Genomic DNA, 24,866 nt, shown 5'->3' with positions numbered 1-24,866 from the left:
GAGCGTCGACCGACCTTACAGATCTGAGCTGACGGTGTCCAATGGAATGAATTGGGGATCATGGGGATATAAGAGCATGTGTCCAAGTGGAAGGTACGCCGCAGGGTTTAGTCTGAGGGTAAGTTGACTCTATTTTGCTAATATGGGGGTGAATGAGTGTTTCAAAGGATCAAAACTGTGGAGATGCTGTTTGTCATTTAATTCCAGGTTTCTCCAGGGAACTGCAGCTGCTTAAGATTTTTAAAGTGTTTTTAATACTAAAGAGTATGAAGATAAATGTTACTAAGTGTTGGGTTAGAGTTTACTCTTTCAGGTGGAAGATTGTCTCAATGTTGTTGTTTTAAGGTGGAAGGATCAGTTGGTGGTGGTGATGATACAGCGCTCAATGGGATTCGTCTTTACTGTGTCGATCGGCCAGGCTCACGTGAATACAACTCAATTGAGTCCAACGTAGGAAGGTAATGGACTCAGATTATTAACAATTCTTGCATTAAGTGTTTAAGCTATTTAAGTAAATTGAGGATTTTCTTGAAAATAATAATCGATTTGATCAGGCAACCTCTGTGTGTGTTTTCTTCAGCTGGGGTGAGTGGACAGATGTCAAATGGTGTCATTCTGGATACTTGACAGCTTTCCAGCTGAGAGTCGAATCTTCCCAAGGAGACGGAGATGATACGGCCGCAAACAACATCAAGTGAGTGTGTGCTGCTATAAGTTATAACATCTCTTACCCAGTGTAAACCTCTTACACAATCTCTTACCCATCCTGGTTTTATTTAGCTATTTAAGGACTCAGTTTTCCCCCATCAATAGTTTAGTTATATCACACTCGCAGTCGTGCTGCTGTTCGTGATTGTGATTGCTGCAGGTGATCATGTGACTGACATTCAATCCGACTGCGCAATAACATATTTTATCATAATATTGTCACATCTGAATTTTTTCCAGGTTCACCTGCACTGGAGGTTTTGTGCTGGAGGGTGACGGCACAGACTGGGGCAACTGGGGCGACTGGAGCCCAACCTGTATGGGAAGAGGAATCTGTGGCATCAAGACCCAGGTAGAACCGCCACAGGGAAGAGGAGACGACACCGCTCTCAATAACGTGCGCATGTTCTGCTGTGATTAAGGTGATGTGATCACAATCAAAAACTCAGATCTTACTAATAGTGACTGAAGATTTAGAACTAAATCTGATTTTTCTTTCAGGTGTTCGAGGATGACAACAAGAACAGCAAGAAGATCAAATGTATTGTAATTACTGATCATCATTTTTTGAGAAACTAACATAAACCATGTCATACAACAGTTTTGTAATTTAAGTCTGTAAAGTAAAAAAAATACAAAAAGTAGAAAAAATATAATATGATTGGCTGAATTTAAATACATATAAATGTAATGTTCTGATTGGCTCAAAAAAGAAGCAGGCATGTTCTACTGACCAACCAAAGAAGGAGCTGGATGACTTTGCTTAATCTTGTATATAATAATGAGCTTTTTTCCTTAATAAACTTGAAAATGTTATGGTACTATACACATTCTCTGTGTCTGCATGATCATTCTCACATAACAAGGGTTCAGGTTTCTGTTTCCACCTGATCACTGATAGCTGAGGCTTGTAATATAACAAATTTACTAATATATTTAAGATCTGATATATTCTGCATATTCAGAAAATGATTTGATGCAAATCACATTCAAACCTTATTTTAATATTTGAGAAGATTGTAAACCCATCTCCAGTGACTATCACAAACAGTGCCAGAATCAAGAAGCAGTTCTGAATCAGAAATCAAAGATTGTTATTTTCCTAAACACACACAGACGCTTCATGGATCATATTTGTTTAAATGTGTGATTTCTGCTTCCCAGTATCTAAAACCTCATGAAAGATAAATAGTGTAAATAAACTTTTTTAACCCTCACTCAGAGCTTACATTTATCAGATATATGCTGTGCGTGTGTTACTTGAATGTGATTAGATTTTGAAATGTAAATTTAAACTGTTAAAAACATATAGAGCGATCGTGTCTCTTTAGAGGTCTAGGAGGAAACCACGCCAGTTTGAGTTGTGAGTTAAGCAATCTCCTGAAACTTTGAAAAGTAATCTACACACACCAAATATTCACCTCTGTCGAAGTGGAACAAGTCTACTCCTACTTTCGCCCATGCTCTGTCTGGAATGTCATGGCAGATGAGTGGCTCTTTGGTGTTACTCCGTCTGAAAGTTTTACAGATAGCACACTTTAAATGTTGTCTAATACAGCGGTCCCCAACCTTTTTTGCACCACGGACCGGTTTAATATCAGACAATATTTTCACGGACCGGCCTTTAAGGTGTGGTGGATAAATACAACAAAATAAAATGATACGACCAGCATAAAAACTGGGGTATTTTTTAAATATTATAATAAACGTGAATCCAATGTGTAGGCCTACTCGCAACTTTATTAGCACCGTCCTCGTAACATCACGCCAACAACATAACATGAGTAACATCCTCTCTGCCCCCTAACGCTCTCTGGTCGCTATGGTAACGTAAAACATGCCTTCAAAATAAGATACACCACAAAAACAAATATAAAGGGCATGAAAAAAGTTTGGACATACAACCTCTAGTCCTGGATTTCCACAGGCAAATGGACAAAGTGAAAGAGCAATCCAGACAGTCAAGAACCTGTTAAAGAAAGCACAAGAGAGCCAAAGAGATCCTTATACTGCACTATTGGAGTACAGAAATGCTCCTATGGATGGTGTGAATCTATCTCCTGCACAGATGCCTATGGTTTAAAGACTGAACAGCTGTTGAGACCAGAACTGTACAGAAATGTACATAAAGACATCAAGGACAGACAGCTGAAACAGAAAAGTTACTTTGTGGAGCAAAACAGGCACCATCTATAGCAGATGGAGAGAACGTGAGAGTGAAAGTCAAAAACAACAGGCAACCAGCAATTGTGTTGAGGAGTCATGAAAAACCGAGATCATGTGTGATTCAAAAGCCTGACAGAAACACCTTCAGAAGAAATTGACGACACCTACTGAAAGCCAGATAAATGACTTTTCCACAACCAAGCTCTATAGAGCTGGAGGAATGTTCTTCAGCAAACAGAGAGTTTGCAGAGAGTAATAGGGGAGAGCGGTTTCTCAGTTTGTGTAAATCTACTTATGGTTCAGAGTATTTATTTTTTCCCACATTAATTTCCCACATGTCTAGTACAATTATGTGGTTTTGTTTTATTAATACAGTATATACTTTTTTCTTGATATACCCCGAAAGAATGGAAGTGAAATGTGACAACATGCCCCATAGGTGGGGCACATTGTAACGTGTGGGGCACAATGTAACATGACATATGACAGCTTAAAATGTTATCTGATCTAATAAATAAAAAAATACAAAACAAACTAAAATATTTTCTAAATAAAATACAATTAAAAAACTTTTTCATATAAAATAATGGCAATTTTTAATATTTAAATATAAACTCATTTTTGAGTTTTGACTACGAACACATGAAAACACAGCTATACAACATAGTTCAAAACAAATAAATAATTAGTCATTTCTGAACATTGACTCTCAGTCTTTATTCACCTTTTTCTCACGTTTTCTCAATAGAATTAATAAAAGTATAGAATATAATAGCATATTTCTAATAGGGGCACATTGTAATGCAGTTACAACATGCCCCCGCCTGCACAACTGGGATTTAAACCCTGCTAGTGTCTTCTGCTAGTTAGCGAAGCATTAAATAACTATCTCAACTGTTAAATAACATCTTGGAGATTAAAATAATATCAGATTTGTCTTATTTTAAATAAACACAAAAAATAGAGATGAAAAATTAACTTAAGTAAGAAATTTACTTTTGCTATGGTTTAATAAATGTCTACGGATATCTTCCAAAAAATAAAATAATAATTTTGGCGGAATTTTTTTCTCTATATAGTGTTGATATGGCAACTAGTAAATACACAAAGTTTCGTCATCCAAGCATGTGCAGAAGTATTTAAAACAAGCGTGTTACAACTAGCCCCGCGTTAGGTTGTGCCCCGCGCTCCCCCTACTCCAGTGCAATCACCTGCACTGTCACCAGTGAAAATACCTGTAACACCAATTAGGGACAAGGAAGAACAGGTCAAAAGGTCAAGATGGGGTAGACTGATTAGACCACCAAAACTCTATTCTACATGAAAGCATTAAAGAGGAGTTAAAGAGTAAAGAGATGTTTATAGTTAACGGGTTATGGCAACAACACTGATTTAAGTTATACTGCTTTGAAACAATCTACAGTGTTAAAACCGCTGTCTGTATGCCGCAGATTCCTCTTCCTTCACAGGTTGGGCTCCATCTGCCCCAGTTGCCCCAGGGTGTGCTGTCACCCTCCAGCACATCACCTCCACTGCAGGTGAACCTGAAAAAAAAAAAAAATCAGATGTGACAATATGATAAAATATGATATTGTGCTCTTGGATTGAATGTCAGTCACATGATCACCTGCAGCCGACAGCCTAATCACTGCAATCTTGAACAGCAGCACGACTGCGAGTGTGAGATTAACTAAACTATTGGTTTAGTTAACGGACAGTGAGTTAATACATGCTATCTTCCTAAATTCTAAGTTTTCTAACTTCCTAAGAAAACAAATAAAACATTGCATAAGTGGCTCATATGCGTGTTTATGTTTTGTGTGCTAGAATCGTCATCTCAGAGTGCTTTATTTGACTCAGAAGTGGAGCAGGTCGCATATTGCTAACGTCGACACCCGGTATGCAAAACAATATACAAAATACACCACAGAAGTATTAAACATTTTGTTAGTTTCTTGTCAGTATGTAATTATTCTAAATATATGTTTATTATAGAGAGACATGACGGCCCTGAAGATCTAACCATAATAAGAGGAGGATCACATCACATTCCACAAAGGACTAGACCAGGTATTTTTCTGTTTAATGTACCTGCTAAATATATGTAACAAACTTTACAGTTTGGTATACTGTATGTGCTATACCACAATCTATAATCTATCAGAAGACATCCCAAATATCCTGCTTATTTTTGTGTCTGCTTTTTTACAGAGAGTCGCAAACGCAAAGCTGCAGATTTGGCATCAAGGGAGTTTTTGCAGTGTATGCGGGACATAACACAGCAACAGATGGAAGAAGAGCGGGAGCTGAGAAGAGAAGAAATGAAGAAAGAAATGATGATGAGACGAGAGGAACTGGACTATGATGCACAACTCAGACGGGAGGAGATGTCACAAAGACAGAAAGAATCTGAGTCTTTTGCATCAGTCTTCAGTAATTTGACCGCAGCCCTTCTCCAGCGGAAGTAGATGGACAAAACATCTATCTTTCTGTTTGCCTTAATGCCTTAAAAGTTTTTTGTGTAAATAGTAGGCGGCTACTTAAAATCACCTGTCGTTTCGTTTGTGTGCACATTTGTAATAGTACTTCTCAAAAGCACCTGTTTTGTTTCATTTGTATGTGTATGTATGCACATTTGTATGCACATTTTATAAGCACCTTTGTATTTTTGCACTCTGATGTGAACTTAATATATAAATAAAGTAATAGCTGTGCTATTATAACTGAGGCAAATGGAAATCATGCTTATTAAGGGGCACATTATCAAAAGCAAAATACACATTATTATAGTAAAATATTATACACATATTATAAGGCATATATGTAAAATGAATGTTACTTAAATACATTCTTTATTAGTAATTCATTGTTGGTTCATGTTAGTTCACACTGCATATATGTTAGCAAAAAAATGTTTTTCTTATGAAAACCTATTGTAAAAGTTACCTACATGATAATAAACTAAAATATAAAGACTTTGTGAGTCAGATAAGCCATTAAGGCAGGTATTGGTATAGACAACTATGCATACTGATGGGCACATTATTTAAACGGCTTTCTGATGGGCACCTTTTGTATTCTGTAATGCAAATACGATCCTAGTCAGTAGAATGATAATTAGGCTATAACACATTTATTGGTATAGACTACTATGCTTATTGATGGGCACATTATTTAAACGGCTGTCTGATGGGCACCTTTTGTATTCTGTAATACTGTAAACAGTGTAAGCAGTTTCACATTTAAAAGTACCATTAACAGAAGTGACCATATCTAAAAACATTTTAACAGACATATACTTACAACTGCAATAAATAAATAAAAACATACCTGTAGAGCTGAGTATTTTTGATTTTATTTAAAAATAGTGAGAAGATTGTTTAATTATATGTTATTTAAAAAAAAATATTGCAGTATTCACTCTGTATGCTTAAATGGCCTATTGCTTATTGATCAAATAATGTCTGATGTAACCATGTACCGTTTAGGATAAAGAATTGTATTCAAGTCACAAAACAGGGTTACGCCAAATCTTCATTTCAAATATTTTATTTGTAACAAACACAATATAACAACAACAATTATTGCTGCTGCATGAACAACTGTTGCAGAGCACTTCTTGCATCTGAACGCTCATCACCAACATTGCAAGGTGAACGTTCAGCATATTTATCACGATCACACCACTCTGGTATAAATCTGTCCATGTACAATTCACACAAGTTGTGTAGTGTACAGCATGTCTCCACCATATCAACAACAACATTTACATTGCAGTCATTTCGCTTACTGAGACACTTCCACCTTCCTTTCAACCTCCCAAACGCATGTTCAACCACACATCGGGCTCGACTTGTTCGCATGTTGTAAAGTTCTTGGCCCTCTGTAAGCCTGCCAGTATCAGGATATGGTTTTAGCAACCATTTCTGCAATGGGTAAGCAGAATCACCAAGAATGAAGTAGCCAACATCAGTTCCACATATGTTTTTTACTCTCAGAACATGCGCACGTTATTGGGAGCGGTGTCGTCTCCTCTTCCCTGTGGCGCTTCTGTCCGGGTCTTGATGCCGCAGATTCCTCTTCCCATACAGGTTGGGCTCCAGTCGCCCCAGTTCCATCATAAGTTCAGTATGGCGTACCACAAGGCTCAGTACTAGGACTGTTGCTGTTCACCCTGTACATGCCACCCTTGGGAGATATCATTATATCATTTATTGCATGGCATTAGTTTTCACTGTTATGCTGATGATACTCAGCTTTATAATTCTTCACGCCCTAACGAAACTTACAAATTCAGAAAAATAACGAAATGCAAAGCTGATTTAAAAAATTGGATGACTAAAATTCTGTATTATAAATTTGAATGCCGGACAAGTAGTTGGTTGAGGGTTGGTTTGTAAAGAAGGACTACACGCCTGCACACATGTATATTCAAACACGTACACACCTATAGACAAAACAAGCAATACGCATGTGCACGCCATCAGCGTTCTCACAGGTTCGCGTTTTAAAAGTTTGCACAAGGAGAACTTAAGGGTTTTCTGTTAGAACGGTGTCATGTCAGCGGCCCCTAAGTTAATAACTAATGATCGTTGCGACGGAAGTGAATAAATCAAAACTAACTTTAGCTGGACAATAACTTTATTCTAGATCTGCTGTAAAGCCAAAACAATCTCTGTTACTGTAATTTCCTATTACCACTGTAAAGCTGCTTCGAAACAATCTATACTGTTAAAAGCGCTGTATAAATAAAGGTGCTAATGCTTTTACTGGCAGTTCAACCGGATCAGTGTTTGTCTAAAGTGTGTTTACGTGACTTGCAACAATCATTTAGTTTCACCGACTGGAACAATATGGATAAACACTGATTTTTATGTGTTTTCATTTCTTCATGCAAATTATCATAAGACTTTAGAAGTCAAGATGTGTGAAAATACATGACACTTAAATTCTGCTTGAAATAAAGAAAGCCATACAGGTTTGGAACGACGAGAGAGTGAGTAAATGATGACAGAATGATAATTTTTAGCTGATCTTTTCCTGCTGCTTTGCAATCCTTGATATTTACAACAGGAAATAAAATTACAAAATCAACCCAGCATTTGATAGGCATTTCCGTGAGTAAAACACTTTCCAAGGCCACTCAGTTAAACAAACAGAAGTTTGTATTTTTGTGTGTTTATTTACAAGAGCCGGGACTCGAACACGGGTCTCCGTAGCACATGTCGGTGTACTTGCCCATGATGCTATCGTGTGATATATTTGACTAAAAACTATAGGCTGATTAATACCTTTGGCTTATTCCAAATACTACAAATTGCATACTTTGTCTTCAATAAAAAAAATTCATTATTAGATAAATAAAACTTAGCCATACACTGATATCAAAAAAATATTTAGTGGTTAAGTAAATACTACAGAAATAAACAATGTAATTTACTTGAAAAAGTTAGTTCAGGCAAGAATTTAAAAAACTTAAGTAAATTCTATATTAGTATTCAATTCAAGTGTGTCGAAATGAAAGCGTAAATATCAATGTTATAAAATTAAGTCAAATTACTCAACTTTTCTGATACTGGTGTTCCCATCATGCACTGGGCCTCAAATAATAATTTCACTGTTTTCCAGCTGTATTTACACTGTTTTATCATTGCTTTTGATGTTGATTAGTAACTTGCCATTTTATGACATTTGGAGTTCATTTTCTACCAAAAATGACACATTCAAACACAAAAACAGGTCATTGTGTATTGCCTACCAAATATTGAGGTCTCTGCGTTCACAACACTCTTTCGACATGTAGATATGGTGTCTCATACTATATCTATTAATTACTTAGATGTTTCTAAGTAAAGCATATACTTTAAATGTGTGGTTTAATTCAATGTTATATTGTTTGAATGAAATGTACTGCAACGGCTACTTCAACTAAATAGATATTACACAACTTTTAGTGATTACTGGCTAAGTTAAAATGACTTATTTTATTTGTTCATTTGAGTTAGGTAGAGTTTACTTAATTCCATATATGAAATTTACTTAAAAAATATTTGTGCAAAAACTTGCCAAAGAAAAATTGATACATTTTTTCTTATTGTTTTTTTCAGTGTACTTTGCACAAAATACTATTGCATACTATAATGTATTTTGAAAGTATACTTTCAATGCATTGTTACAATGATCATTTCCAGCACACAGTTAAAATATACCTAAAATATATTTTTAATAAAGTGCAAATAGATACACTTTTAAAAAACAAATTGAATTTTCACTTAAAAAAAAAAAAAAAAAAATATATATATATATATATATATATATAAATATATTTTGAGAAAATATACTACAATAATTGAAGTGTGTTAAAAGTTTTTTGTTAAAATAGGTAAAAGCATGATGCTAATATACTCTTAATATATTTAAAGATAGTAAAATCTTAGTATATTTGCAATTTACTATTGAAAAATGGAATATATTTAAAATACATTTTCACTAGGGGTTTTCCTTAATAAACTTGAAAATGTTATGGTACTATACACATTCTCTGTGTGTGCTTGATCATTCTCACATAACAAGGGTTCAGGTTTCTGTTTCCACCTGACCACTGATAGCTGAGGCTTGTAATATTACAAATTTAAGAATATGTTTAAGATCTGCTGATCCTACATCCTTACATTACATCACATGAAAAACTAAGGTGAACTACACTGTACTGGACATTCAAGGTGAACATGATGGCATCAATTTACAGATTAGATTCAGTATAGTTTCCATTGAAGGGGTTTGGTCAGTCTTTGATCTTCTGTGAATGATTACATAATCTTAGTTCCCTTTCGAAGGGAACCTTGACAATACGTCATCGACGTTATGGGGAATCGCCTCAGCGTGACCAATGACTGAAGTACCTGTGGAAACCCGCCAATCGCATTGGCCCGCGTCAGCCGTGACGCCCTGGCGTGCCCAGGAAGTATAAATAGAGCGCCCAGAGAACATGTCATCCTCTTTTCGTCTTCAGGGACTGATTTACTGAGTGCTGTAAGTTGGTTATTATGGAGAAAGCTAAGAAAACATATAGGAAGTGCGTTTACCCGTGCGAGAGGTGTCTTGCGCCTGGTGATTCACACAACCTTTGTGTTTGGTGTCTGGGTGAAGAGCACGCGCGCTCTGCTCTTGAGGGGGCGGAGTGCGCACACTGCGAGCGTCTTCCCATGAGGACGTTTCGTTCTCGTCTGTCCCTCTTCTCGAGGGGAGAGGGACAGTCTGCTTTGCCCCGCGGATCGGGTCCCTCTCGTGCCGAGGCCAAGAGAAGACTCAGATTGTGGGGATCACAGAGAGACCTCGCTGACGAGTTTGAGGGAGGAGTGAATCTCTCTCAATCGTCAGCGCGGGATCGTTGGCGGGTGAGGGGGCATCGACACTAAGGACTCCCACCCTGCCATCCAAACCCCTTCAGACCACATCCCATTTGAATGGCAGGGCGTACGCGGCGGCAGGTCAGGCCTGTGGTACACTGCACACGATGGCTGTGTTGCAGGCGTACCAGGCTGACCTGCTGAAGGACCTGGACCAGGGTCAGGGCTTATCCCCTGATGCGGTGGCCGAGCTGCGCCGCACCACAGACCTGGCTCTCCGGGCCATTAAGCAGACAGCGGCGGCCATCGGTCGTTCGATGGCTGCCATGGCTGCAAGAGAGGACTTTTCTCCTCGATGCCCCGGTTTCGCCCTCTGAGCTTTTTGGGACCTCCGTCGAGGCGGTGGTCGTAAAGTTTAGAGAGGCGAAGGCGCGCTCGGCAGCATATAGGTTGTGCATACCGCTCCGGTCCAGGTCCACACCCAGACGCCCCTGGGGTCCTGGTCCGTCTCGCTTCGAGGAGCGTCCTCATAGCTTAGGTGCTTATAATAAGCTAGCTTTTAACAGTATATGTAGTAGGCTTCCTCTCCATATGAGAGTCATATTGCTGAGGCCTCCATATACATAATGCATGTTTCAGGCTTCCTCTACTTTCAGAGTTATCCTGCTGAGGCCTTCATGCAAATAGCAAGATAGTTTTTTGTCAGTATATGTAGTAGGCTTCATCTCCATATGAGAGTCGTACTGCTGAGGCCTCCATATACTTATTGCATGTTTCAGGCATCCTCTACTTTTAGAGTCATCCTGCTGAGGCCTTCATGCAAATAGCTAGCTAGTTTTGTGTCAGTATATGTAGTAGGCTTCCTCTCCATATGAAGGTCGTATTGTTGAGGTCTCCATATACTTATTGAGCCTAGGCGGGCTAGTCATTGCTGGTATATGTGTTAGGCTTCCTCTCCCTATGAGAGTCGTACTGCTGAGGCCTCCATATACATAATGCATGTTTCAGGCTTCCTCTACTTTTAGAGTCATCCTGCTGAGGCCTTCATGCAAATACCAAGCTAGTTTTTTGTCAGTATATGTAGTAGGCGTCCTCTCCATATGAGGGTCGTATTGCTGAGGCCTCCATATACTTATTGTATTGCTGATATATGTGCTAGGCTTCCTCTCTATATGAGAGTCGTACTGCTGAAGCTTCCACATACATACAGGTTGTTGGCTGAAAAAATAAAATAAATAAAAAATGTGATAGCCTCCCTGGGATGGGAGTCGACTTTGCTCCCCCCCCCCCCCCCCCCCCCCGAAAGTAGCAGGCCGCAGAGCCCTGGCTCAGGGCTGTACTCCCTTTAAGGAACCCCTTTCTTGATGCGGTATCCAGGCCTTGAGCTAAAGCTCGGCGTTGGCCCTAGGGAGAAGTGCTACTGTTAGCCTGACGTGTAAGCAGTAGGGGCTGTTACCTGGGTTATTGTAGTGGTCAGGCATCCCCTTAGCATGGCGGCGTGGGTACAGCGTTCCCCATAACGTCGATGACGTATTGTCGAGGTTCCCTTCGAAAGGGAACGTCTCAGGTTACAAATGTAACCTTTGTTCCCTGAGAACAGGGAACGAGACAATACGTCTCCCTGCCATCATTTTTCTTATTTTATGTACTGTAAATTTAAATTTTAATGTTGATTTTGATATGTTTAACGTATGTTGTAAATAGTTGGGGGGAAAAAAAGGTATAGAAGAATTAAGTTCGGTGTTAATGCAGTACTACCTATTACTTCCTGCATAGCTACTTGTTAACTACGGACCATTATTCTAAAGTGTTACCGAAGAATTTGTTTCATGTAGAAATTATGACTATCATTACAAAAATAAACAATGTCCAGAGCAATGAATTCTCTTTTATTTACACATTTAAAGTTGCATAAAAATAAATAAATGTACAGATTTTTTTTCCTTTTAAAAAATATAGGTGAAAAAAAGTTAAACAAGAATATATATATTTCTCAATAATTCTTTCAAGAAGAGAAAACAGCCTGTCCATCCTCTCCCTACTCTCCAGTGCTCTCCTCGCCTCTGCAGTCCCATGTCTTCTCTAATCAAGTCCAAAAACTCGTCCTCGTCCTCGTCCGAACAATTAGATTGTTCCTAGATCCTGCAGTAGATTTATTAATTGGTCTCACTAAACGAGGAATGTGTCTGGGCATTCAACACACTGAAGCAGCTTTCGTGGATGAGTCATGTACCCATTGTGGGAAGATGACCATCACGGAGCTTCGGTCGAGACTCTCGTTCCTGCAAAGGGGCGGAGTCTCCGTGCCTCTGCCTCGATCCAATCCTCCTCAGAGGGTTGCTTCGGGCAGTGACACGGGAGACCTGAGGATTACGGTGAACGTGCTTCCTTCGGGGAACCAACCCCCTAGGGATCCTCACCCCTCTCAGGCTTCGCAGCCAGTTGAGCTACCAACTGAACGTGCTGGACCATCCTCGAGATGTGTACTAGTCCTTTCCTTTGGTGCTCCCCGCGACAATCAGATGTCGATCGCTGCATCGGAGGGTGGGCGACTCGGCGCCGCTGCCTCTTTCGGGAGTGCCAGCGGTGCCCGAGACGGACCCGGAGATGATGGCCATGCTTTCCCGGGCCGCCAACAGGGTCAGGCTCGTGTGGAACTCTCCACTGTGTCCCGAACCCTCGAGGTTGGACGATTGGTATCACCTCTACAGGTGGCGCGCGCTGGTTCTCAGCAACCCATTCCCGGAGGTGCATGAGGAGCTCACGGGGATGTGGACGGTACCTTTTACTGCCAGAAACCGTCCCGGTGGCTCCTCCTCCCTCACCACCCTTGATGGCGGGGCAGCTAAGGGATACATGCGTATCCCGCCAGTGGAGCGGGCCATTGCAATGCAACTGTGCCCTAACTCCACCTGGCGTGGAGAACCGTGTCTTCCTTCCCGGGCCTGTAAGTACTCATCGGACCTAACCGGCAAGGCTTACAAGGCCTGTGGGGAAGCTGCCTCTTCCATGCACGCTATGCCGTTGCTGCAAGTCCATCAGGCCAAGGCACTGAAGGTCTTGCACGAGGGTGGTCATGATCCACAAGTTCTCCAGGAACTTCATACCGCAACAGACCTCGTGCTTCGTGCGACGAAGGTCACCGCGACATGCGGGAGATTGACAAGCTCTGGTTCCTCAACTCCCCCGTGTCCCAGACCGGCCTCTTCGGCGTAGCGGTCGAGAACTTCGCCCAGCAGTTCTCGGCTGTACAGAAGCAGACTGAGGCCATCAAACACATCCTGCTACGACGGTCAGCTGCCGCCTCTCAGAGAGAGCCTCCTGAGCTGAGTCCCTGTGTTCCACCTCGCAGCCCCTCTCCGGGTATGCCTACGGTCCCTTTGGCCCCACTTGTACGGTCTCTGCGAGCCTGGTTAGCGCTCCCCAGTCCGTCTCGCTGGCTCATTCGGACCATCAGGTTCGGCTATACGATTCAGTTCGCCCCGCGTCCCCCCAAGTTTCGGGCCATCCACTCAACCACAGTGAGAGCAGCCGATGCCCATGTCTTGCGTGCGAAGATCGCAGTCGTACTGGTGAAGGACGCGATAGAGCCGGTCCCTGCAGCCGATATGAGGTCAGGGCACTACAGTCCCTACTTCTTTGTACCCAAGAAAGGTGGTGGGTTACGACCAAACTTGGATCTGTGAATTTTGAATCGGAGCCTCCACAAGCTACCATTCAAGATGCTCACGCAGAGACGCATTTTCGAATGCAACCTTATTAAAAATACAATCACAAAATAAAAATAACTTTTTAAAAATGAGACTGTAAAGGAATAATGCACAGAGAAAACAGAGATTCTAATTATTGGACAAACTTCCTCACGTAATAACCTAGAATACTGTCTAACACTTGATGGCTGCTCTGTTAAGTCTTCGTCGTCGGTTAGGAACCTGGGTGTGCTCTTTGATACCAATCTTTCATTTGAAAGTCACGTGTCTAGTATCTGTAAAACCGCATTTTTCCATCTTAAAAATATATCTAAATTACGCCATATCATAATATGTTATATTACGCTCAATGACAAATGTGAAACAATTAGTTAATGTGTTCATGACCTCAAGGCTAGATTATTGTAATGCCCTACTGGGTGGTTGCCCTGCACGCTTAAAGGAACCGTATGTAAGAAATGTATTTCAATTAATCATAAAATGGCCCTGATATGTTACTAGACATTAAGAAATCATGTTCATTTCAAATACTTATATCACTAACAACAGTAGTCTGGCCAGGATATTGTAATTTAAAAGTGATAGTTGCAGCCCTCAACTAATGTTGATGTTGTCATGTTGTATTTTGGCCTGATGCTCCACCCTCCACCTATCTACCAATCACGAAGTCAGTAGTGTTTCAGCATCCGGGTTGCCAGCTCTGCTCTAGTTACCACAGCTGCAGCTACAAACGTGTCAGATAAAAAATGTCTAACATTACGAAACCGAAAAGACCTCGTTACGAATTTGAAAGACATAAACATAATTAACAGAAAAAAACTTACTGTGTAGGACTCGTCACTTGCCATTGGAAGCTGCTTGTAGCAGCCTATGTTACTGCTGGATCCTGCAGCATATCTGGCAACCTCGAGTCAGGGGGGAGGGGGAGGGGATACACCGCAGTGCAGTACCAGTTTTGGCCACAATCTTACATACGGTTCATTTAATAAACAAACTACAGCTAGTTCAAAACGCAGCAGCTCAAGTGATAAAATTCTGTATCAAAATTTTAAGGCCAGACAAGTAGTTTAAGGCTTGGTTTGTATGAAATTACAAACCTGTGCACATATATTCAAATGCGCATAACTATAAAACTCATTCTTAATGCGCACGTGAACACCATCAGCGTTTCTCACAGGTTCGCGTTTAAAGTCTGTGTAGAGAGAATGGTGTCGTCTTAGCGGCCTCTAATTTAATAACTAATGATCCTTGCGACGGAAGCGAATCAATCAAAACTAACTTTAGCTGGAAAATATCTTTATTCAAGAACCGCTATAAAGCCAAAACAATCTCTGTTACCTTAAATTATCTGTTTATTACTGTAAAGCCGCTTTGAAACAATCTAAATTGTTAAAAGCGGTATATAAATGAAGATGACTTGACTTGACTTGACTTTTGTCTGTTTTCTCAGAGCTCTTCATCACCTGGACAGACTGAAAACACTCGTGGACGACATGAACGAGAGGAAGGCCAGAGCAGAGGATGATGGGACAGATTGTAAACACACTCCTGCAGCGACTCTCACAAACGGTGTCAGAATCAAGAGTTATGAATCAGAAATCAAAGATTGTTATTTTCCTACACACACAGACGCTTCATGGATCATATTTGCTTAAATGTGTGATTTCTGCTTCCCAGTATCTCAAACCTCATGAAAGATAAAAAGTGTAAATAAACTCTTTAAAAGGGCACATGCTTTTACTGGCAATTCGACCTGATCTGTGTTTGTCTAAAGTGTGTTTACGTGACTTGCACAATCATTTAGTTTCACCGACTGGAACAATATGGATAAACAATGATTTTTATGTGTTTTCATTTCTTCATGCAAATTATCATAAGACTTCAGAAGTCAAGTTGTGTGAAAATACATTTATGACACTTAAATTCTGCTTGAAATAAAGAAAGTCATACAGGTTTGGAACGACATGAGAGAGTGAGTAAAGGATGACAGAATGAGCTGATCTTTTCCTGCTGCTTTGCAATCCTTGATATTTACATCAACCAGCATTTGATAGGCATTTTACTGAGTAAAACACTTTCCAAGAACACTCAGTTAAACAAACAGATGTTTCTTTTTTTGTGTTTATTTACAGGCATTGACATGGCCTCAGTGTTCCTGGCTGCTGATTGGCTGAATTTAAATGCATATGAATGTAATGTTCTGATTGGCTCAAAAAAGAATCAGGCATGTTCTACTGACCAACCAAAGAAGGAGGTGGATGAATTTGCTTAATCTTGTGTAAATATGAGCCTTTTTCCTTAATAAACTTGAGAATGTTATGGTATTACACAGTCTCTGTGTCTGCTTGATCATTCTCACATCACAAGGGTTGAGGCGTCTGTTTCCACCTGATCACTGATAGCTGAGGCTGCAGATAGTCTACCTGAAAATTAATCTAGCAATCAGTATTTTTTTACAATCAGGCCAGTGCTGTAGCAATGCATCACTTCTTTTCCATGATGTTTTCACTGCTGGCCATTATTGGGCATGTGAGCGGTCGGCCCGCAGAAGGTCGTTCTTACAGATCTGAGCTGACGGTGTCGAATGGAATGTATTGGGGATCGTGGGGGTATAAGAGCATGTGTCCAAGTGGAAGTTACGCTGCAGGGTTTAGTCTGAAGGTAAGTTTGGCCTTGACTCTATTTTGGATGAGTGTTTCAAAGGTTCAAAACTGTGGAGTTGCTGTTTGTCATTTAAAGGTGCTCTAAGTGATGTTGGGTGAAGTCACTTCTTGTTGACGTTCAAAGTATTGTCAAACAAAACGGAGGCTAGCTCGACCCTCCTCATCCCGTCCCTCCCTCCTCCTCATCCCGTCCCTCCCTCCTCCTCATCCCGTCCCCTCCCCCTCCCTTCCGTGCTTCCTGAGACAGTCATGAACCATTTAGAAAAAACAAACTGGATTTACCAGCATTTTTTTTTACAATGTGTTCAGGGGACAGGCAGCTAGCGGATAGTGAGGAGATGTTTGCTGGATGTGACAAAAAAAATTTTGGCCTAAAAAAGGCGTGATCACTTAGAGCACCTTTAAAGGGGTCATATAATGCCATTTTTGTACAAACTAATATGATTCTTTAGGGTCTAAATTAAAAGTTTGTAATATACTTTAATTAAAAAATCTCATTAGTATTGTAAGAAAACACTCATTTTACCTGGTCAAAAACAGCTCTGTTTTCAGCACACCATTTAAGTGCATGTGTCTTTAAATGATAATGAGCTTTGCTCACCCCACCCCTCTGTTCTGTGCGTACACCGTAACACAATAACACAATAACACAATAACCATAACGCGTTGTTCATTATAAACGTGGGATTATGAATTATATTAAGAACGTTGTACATAGACAACATGCCGTAATGTACCCTGAGTGTAAACCTTAGCCGCATTCATCGTGAAGCGTGCAGCAAGCGATTTGCAAAGATTAACGTAATATAAATATTAATATAAAGGTTAATAAAACGTTACACTCACTTCTTCTTCTGGAGGTGCAGCAGGAACACGAATAGTTGGTACCGATCCTTTTTTCAAGAGCAGCTTCTTGGCAAAACCAGCTTTATAACTTACTGACCCTCGTTTGTAAAGCAGTCTGGTGTGTGAAATGATTCGCGCAAACATGAAAGCATTGACGTTGATCGTGGGGAATGTTCCCTTCGAAAACAAACTCAGCCACTGCGTCTTCAGCGGTTCGGATTTAAGAACATCAAAATGACTGCTGTGTTCCTTATTACACCCAAGAGCAGAACACCACAATCGCTTAGATGCCATTCTGCTCATAGACAGTGCTCCAGCGTATCAACAATGGCTGACTATGATGACAGCTCGCTCATGAGCGAGGGCGGGTCTGTGTCGAAACACTGCTGTCAATCAACAATCGTGGGAGGGGCGTCCGACCGTGTGACGTCACACGGTCGAACGGCTTGATTAGAGACAGGGGAAAACATAAGGAGATTAAAATAAAAAACACTGGATGGATTTTTATCATTTTATGATGGTTGTGTACAGGCACTGCCAACACACATTTCAGTACAATCAACTTGTAAAAGTGCATGTACCATTATATGACCCCTTTAATTCCAGGTTTCTCCAGGGAACTGCACCTGCTTAAGATTTTTACAGTGTCTGTGTAATACTAAACAGCATGAAGATAAATGTTACTATGGGTTGGGTTAGAGTTAACTCTTTCAAGTGAAAGATTGTCTCAATGTTGATGTTTTAAGGTGGAAAGACCAATTGGTCGTGGTGATGATACAGCGCTCAATGGGATTCGTCTTCACTGTGTCGATCGGTTCAAAGAATCATCAGGCTCACATGACTACACCACAATTGAGTCCGACGTAGGAAAGTAATGGACTCAGATTATTAACAATTCTTGCATTAAGTGTTTAAGCTATTTAAGTAAATTGAGGATTTTCTTGAAAATAATAATTTATTTGATCAGGCAACCTCTGTGTGTTTTCTTCAGATGGGGTGAGTGGACAGATGTCAAATGGTGTTCTTCTGGATACTTGAAATCTTTCCAGCTGAGAGTTGAATCTTCCCAAGGAAAAGGAGATGATACGGCTGCAAACAACATCATGTGAGTGTGTGGTGCTATAAGTTATAACATCTCTTACCCATCCTGGTTTTATTTAGCTATTTAAGGACTCAGTTTTCCCCCATCAATAGTTTAGTTATATCACACTCGCAGTCGTGCTGCTGTTCGTGATTGTGATTGGCTGCAGGTGATCATGTGACTGACATTCAATCCGACTGCGCAATAACATATTTTATCATAATATTGTCACATCTGAATTTTTTCCAGGTTCACCTGCACTGGAGGTGAGGTGCTGGAAGGTGACGGCACAGACTGGGGCAACTGGGGCAAGTGGAGTCCAACCTGTATGGGAAAAGGAATCTGCGGCATCAAGACCCGGATAGAAGAGCCACAGGGAAGAGGAGACGACACCGCTCTCAATAACGTGCGCATGTTCTGCTGTGATTAAGGTGATGTGATCACAATCAAAAACTCAGGTCTTACTAATAGTGACTGCAGATCAACTAAATCAATTTTTCTTTCAAGTGTAATTTTTCTTTCAAGTGATTTTTCTTTCAAGTGTAAGAGGATGACAACAAGAACAGCAAGAAGATCAAATGTATCGTAATTATTGATCATCATACTATGATAAACTAACATGAACCATGTCATACAACAGCTTTCTAATGTAAATCTGTAAAGTCAGCCGGTCATTATCACAAAATAAAGCCTAACTGGATGATCGGGAGATTTACGGGGGATATCTCGGGGGATATTATTGGAGTTGAAATTATTTTATTCTTTCTTGTATGTTAGTGATTCTTCTGAAGACTCCTGAACTTCTGCTGAAACTTGTCAAATTTCAACATTAAAGACTTTCTAAACAGAACCTTGTAGTTTAGCATTGTTTTGCACAACACTTTACATCAGATCGTTCATTACATTAGTGCATGTGGCAGATGTTTACATCTAAAGTGACTTATATTGCATTCAAAGTAATTGTCTTATCCGTTCATGCATTCCCTGAGAATGACCAACATACTCTACTACAGGAATACTACATTGAATTAAAGTGTAATATTGTCAATCCTGTTAGCCTAAACTTTTTGCCTTTCTAAAGATATAATTGTATCCCAGTATATAAACGTGTGTTTTTAGCTAAAATGGCACAATGCATATTCAGAAAATGATTTGATGCAAAACAAATTCAAACCTTATTTTAATATTTGAGAAGATTATAAAGCCACTCCTGCAGCGACTATCACAAACGGTGTCAGAATCAAGAAGCAGTTATGACTCAGAAATCAAAGATTGTTATTTTCTTACACACACAGACGCTTCATGGATCATATTTGCTTAAATGTGGGATTTCTGCTTCCCAGTATCTAAAACCTCATGAAAGATAAAAAGTGTAAATAAACTTTTTAAAAGGGCACATGCTTTTACTGGCAATTCGACCTGATCAGTGTTTGTCTAAAGTGTGTTTACGTGACTTGCACAATCATTTAGTTTCACCGACTGGAACAATATGGATAAACAATGATTTTTATGTGTTTTCATTTCTTCATGCAAATTATCATAAGACTTCAGAAGTCAAGTTGTGTGAAAATACATTTATGACACTTAAATTCTTCTTGAAATAAATAAAGTCGTACAGGTTTGGAACGACGTGAGAGTGAGTAAAGGATGACAGAATGATCATTTTTAGCTGATCTTTTCCTGCTGCAATCCTTGATATTTACAACAGGAAATAAAATGACAAAATCAACCAGCATTTGATAGGCATTTTACTGAATAAAACACTTTCTCAGTTAAACAAACAGATGTTTGTATTTTTGTGTTTATTTACAGGCATTGACGTGGACTCAGTGTTCCTGGCTGCTGATTGGCTGAATTTAATACATATAAATGTAATGTTCTGATTGGCTCAAAAAAGAAGCAGGCATGTTCTACTGACCAACCAAAGAAGGCTTAGGGTAACCGGGGTAAGTTTTTGGTTTGGAAACCAAACAGAATTAATTTAATCATTATTTGGCAAAGCAATGCAATGCATCCCTTCATTTCCATGGTGTTTTCACTGCTAGCCATTATTGGGCTACATGCGAGCGTTCAGTCCGCTGGAAAACCTTCTGAGGAGAGCATCGAAAGAACTTTTGTATCGTTGCTGACTGTGTCCAATGGATTGGAGTGGGGTTTGTGGGGTCAAAGGGAATTTTGTCCAACTGGAACATACGCCACGGGGTTTAGTCTGATGGTAAGTTGACCATTGACTCATGAAAGTGGTTTTGATTTTCTAACTCAGTATTTTTATCTTGTTTTCCAGTACAAATATCTAAACATTTTTAAATCAAGATACATTTACTGGAGAAGAAGCAAAATGACTTGAAGTGAGTTTGAGCTTTAAACAAGAAAACGTATCTGGGTTAGAAAATATCAAGATTTATCATGATTCAATCAATTCCTGAAGTGTAAAAGCAAGTCCTGTCAACTTTTTTCCTTCACATGTCAGAGGTTTTATGTAGACTTTAACCCTCTGAGCCTCTTCATTTTGGGGTCAAACTTGTCTCCTTCGCTGTCAAAAGTGACGAAGCTTTAAAATGTAATTTTTTTCCCCCAGGAAAATCAATGTAATTTATTTTTGTTCAGTAATATTTTTTGATTATTATGTCAATTTTTTTAGGGGATTTTATGATACTGTGCAATATTTATAAACATTTTATGAGCAATTTTTTTCCACTAAAGTTAATGTATTTTCTTTCCCATTATTTTTTCAATAAATGCAATATTTCAGATTAAAATAGAGTGAAGGCCTTTGAAATCCATTTTTTTGAAGTGAGAATAGTATCATCTGGAGGTGTTAAAAAATAAAAACATGTGTAACCGCAAATAGATCCTTATTTAAATATATTGAGAGGCTTTTGGATTCCCAATAATTTATATTTTATAAACTGTGATTGGCCTGGAGGTTGTGTGTGTATGTGTGTATGTGTGTATTAGTTAATCTCCACCTGCCATGAACATTATCAAATAGAGGATTGTCTTAATGTTGTTGCTGTTTTTTCTTGTTTTTTAGGTGGAAGAACCTGTTTTTTGGGATAACACAGCACTCAACGGGATTCGTCTTTACTGTGTCAGTCGGACCAAAGACTTATCAGACTTAAATAAGGAAATCTTCGTTCAGTCTGACGTAGGAAGGTAATGGGCTCGGACTCTATGCAATGAAGTAAAACTAGTAACAGCATGTTTACTTTGGGTTTATAAAGAATTCTTACATTAAAGAGCCGTTTTTTCATAAGCTAGATAAACGAACTGTGGATTTAATCTTCATTGTCTTCAATAAACCTTCAAAAAAGCCATAAATTGTGTTTTTTCTTCAGCTGGGGTGAGTGGACTGATATCAAATGGTGTCCTTCGGGAGTCTTGACAGCTTTCCAGCTGAGAGTCGAATCTAACCAAGAAACTAATGATGAAACGGCCGCAAACAACATCAGGTGAGTGTGTAACAGAACAATCATTCTGAATTTGCCATTCAGGGTCTCAGTTTTCCCTCATCAAGCATATGAATGATATTCAGAGCAACAACACGACTCGTTATATCTCTTTTACACAAGTTCTATAAACAGTAAATCAATACTTCCGCTATTCATATATTTATTCTGTGCCATAAAAAAAAAAAAAACTTCAAAAAAAGTCAAACTTCACGTTTAAAGTGCCCCTATTATGCTATTTAAAAGGTTCAAAATTGTATTCTAGAGTCTCGGTTTAAGTGCATCCAAGGTCAAAAACGTGTGTTGCCAATTTAACGAGTTTATCACAGGATTAGCGACTTTTCATACCCCTATAGCGACTTATTTTTAGCGATAAATCTAGCGACTTTTTGGATTGCTGGTTTACATGTAGTCAGTCACTATATCACACTCATTCTGCTGTCTGACAGAAAATATGTAAATGAGAATAGCTTTATTGGACATTCAGCTATATTATATTAAAATTACAATATGTGAGCACGGATTAGGAAAGAAAACAGATGTAAACTGCCGACAGTTGGCGCAACATTTAATGACTTTTTGAGTAGGCTTTAGCTTCTTTCCATTGAAAATAGGTTGGTCAAAACACACTTTAATTTCCTCATAATCTCCACTGCAGCATCAGCTCTTTTCTCTCAGTGTCTGAAACGCTTCGTTCGTAGATTCAGTCTCTCTAAACCCCGCCTCTCTGAGAGCCACTCTGCTCTGATTGGTCAGACGGCCCAGTCTGCTGTGATTGTTTAGAAACCAAAAGCTCATTCTCATATCTGACTCTCAGCTCTTGATCACAGTGATACGAACAGTAACGATGGCGTGGGTTTTACCGTATCAATCTCATCAAAGTGGATTTGCTTTGTCAGCAGAAAACAGCGTCTTCTCCACACGGACAACACAAACTCTTCCAGTCTCAGATAATCTACAGTGTTTGAGGGCGGGGCAAAGAGACGCTGTTCAGCCAATCAAGACCAGAGACTGGCATTATGCAAATTCGTAACAAACCTACGAATGTTCAGTAGGAAGTGAGACTTGAATTACTGACGACTCGTTTCAGGCAGTTCAGAATCGCTTCTTTCTTTTGGGAGACAAAAACTCCATTTATCTGCACTTTGAGACTTTTACATTCACAAACAGCTCTATTATACACATTGCATGAAAAGTCATATCCGAAAAAGCATATGGGCTCTTTAACATAATACAGTCACATTTATTTCAGATTCAACTGCAGTGGAGGTTCTATCCTTCAAGGTGACGGCACAGACTGGGGCGATTGGGGAAACTGGAGTCCAGAATGTAAAGGAACAGGAATCTGTGGCATCGGGACACGGATAGAAGAGCCACAGGGAATCATAGGAGACGACACCGCTCTCAATGACGTGCGCATGTTCTGCTGTGATTAAGGTGACGTGATCGCAATCAAAAACTCAGACTGACACACTGCAGATCAGTGTGTTTATTCTTAGGTGTAAGAGGATGACAACAAGAACAGCAAGAAGATCAAATGTATTGTAATTATTGATCATCATACTGTGATAAACTAACATGAACCATGTCATACAACAGCTTTGTAAGGGATAATGCACAGTCATTATCACAAAATAAAGCCTAACTGGATGATCATGACATTTACATCCCGTCTATTATTGGAGTTGAAAGTATTTTATTCTTTCTTGTAGGTTAGTGATTCTTCTGAAGACTCCTGAACTTCTGCTGAAATGGTTGTCAAATATCAGCAATAAAGACTTTCTAAACAGAACCTTGTAGTTTCACATTGTTTTGCACAACACTTTACATCAGATCGTTCATTACATTAGTGCATGTGTCAGATGGTCTAAAGTGACTTATATTGCATTCAAAGTAATTGTCTTATCCGTTCATGCATTCCCTGAGAATGACCAGCCTAATCTCAATACACATGCACCCCACAATACTAATCCTACCCAAACGTATACCCACACCTCTATTAAACCTACCCATGCGTATCATATGCACGTAAAAACTCGTTTTAGTGTATAAATTGCACGATAAACATGCGTGCTATAGAGACGCATTTAGTGTGACCGAACACTAAGCTACATTAAATTAAAGTGTAATATTGTCAACCCTGTCACCCTAAACTTTTTGCCTTTCTAAAGGTATAATCATATCCCTATATATATAAATGTGTTTATTTGGCTAAAATTGCACATTGCAAATTCTGAAAATGATTTGATGCAAAACAAATTCAAACCTCATTTTAATACTTATTATAATATTTGGTTAAGTTGCATTTTTGGTTGAGTAGGACATCCATAACTAGAAGTAAACTAGTAACTAGAAGTAACTAGAAGTTTTTGTTATGTTTGGATGGGTGTTGTATTATGTTTCAGTTCTGTGCAGTTTTCTCTCGTTTCTCTGTGTTTCAGTTGGTTGATTAAGTTGTCATGGTTTTTCACATTTCTTTGATTGGTTTGTTCTGTTTGTTTTTTTTAGTTCAGTGTCAGTTATACTTCACGTTTTAAGTTAGTTGTCCTGTTTTTGAGTATCTTTTTGTTAATAAAACAAAGACTGCTGTAGTTAGAGCCTTTTCTCCTCATCATTGTAACCAACTCCTACTCACAGTGTTCTACTCCTAGAACCTTAAAAGGACATCAACCATATTGGTTGAGTTTACTGTGGAGTTCAAGAACATGAGGCATCCAGCTTGCACCTTCGAGGCCTTGAAGGATTTTGTAAACTTGAAACTTACGTTAATCAAGAAGATTAGAACCTAACTTCTGTGGTAAAAGACAGAAGACTTGATTGCCTCTTTGGATACTGATACGTCACTAAACCCTCGAAGCCTAGAGCTGACTACACCTTTGATTCAAAGCGTGATT

General features: G+C 39.4%; 3 protein-coding genes across 8 annotated transcripts in view; 2 read left to right on the top strand and 1 right to left on the bottom strand.

Annotated features, from left to right (window-relative positions):
• The window catches only part of LOC311097554 (vitelline membrane outer layer protein 1-like), a 202,617-nt gene extending 182,489 nt beyond the window's left edge, over positions 1 to 20,128 (top strand). Inside the window, exons 3-5 of the mRNA XM_084137336.1 lie at positions 581 to 694; positions 949 to 1,130; positions 19,065 to 20,128. Coding sequence (XP_083993462.1) covers positions 581 to 694; positions 949 to 1,129 — 295 coding nt within the window. The 3' untranslated portion in view covers position 1,130; positions 19,065 to 20,128. The remainder of the gene's footprint in view (positions 1 to 580; positions 695 to 948; positions 1,131 to 19,064) is intronic.
• LOC311097575 (vitelline membrane outer layer protein 1-like) overlaps positions 1 to 24,866 on the bottom strand; it is a 189,333-nt gene that overhangs the window by 6,778 nt on the left and 157,689 nt on the right. The gene's annotated exons all lie outside the window — the stretch shown is intronic.
• The window catches only part of LOC311097558 (vitelline membrane outer layer protein 1-like), a 39,618-nt gene continuing 31,010 nt past the window's right edge, over positions 16,259 to 24,866 (top strand). For 2 of the 5 annotated variants that reach the window (XM_084137346.1, XM_084137345.1), the window contains exons 1-8: positions 16,259 to 16,594; positions 18,189 to 18,313; positions 18,434 to 18,547; positions 18,773 to 18,954; positions 20,336 to 20,738; positions 21,558 to 21,679; positions 21,862 to 21,975; positions 23,225 to 23,409. In XM_084137346.1, the coding sequence (XP_083993472.1) occupies positions 20,532 to 20,738; positions 21,558 to 21,679; positions 21,862 to 21,975; positions 23,225 to 23,408 (627 nt within the window). In that variant the 5' untranslated portion in view covers positions 16,259 to 16,594; positions 18,189 to 18,313; positions 18,434 to 18,547; positions 18,773 to 18,954; positions 20,336 to 20,531 and the 3' untranslated portion in view covers position 23,409. Of the gene's footprint in view, positions 16,595 to 18,188; positions 18,314 to 18,433; positions 18,548 to 18,772; positions 18,955 to 20,335; positions 20,739 to 21,557; positions 21,680 to 21,861; positions 21,976 to 23,224; positions 23,632 to 23,684; positions 24,054 to 24,866 lie in introns of those variants that run through there. The other 3 variants (XM_084137344.1, XM_084137343.1, XM_084137347.1) reach the window with 3 other exon arrangements.

The sequence above is a fragment of the Abramis brama genome (assembly GCF_963993115.1).
Source record: "Abramis brama genome assembly, chromosome: 15".
NCBI classification, from domain to species: Eukaryota; Metazoa; Chordata; class Actinopteri; order Cypriniformes; family Leuciscidae; genus Abramis; species Abramis brama.
This window is presented reverse-complemented; position numbering and strand designations above follow the sequence as displayed.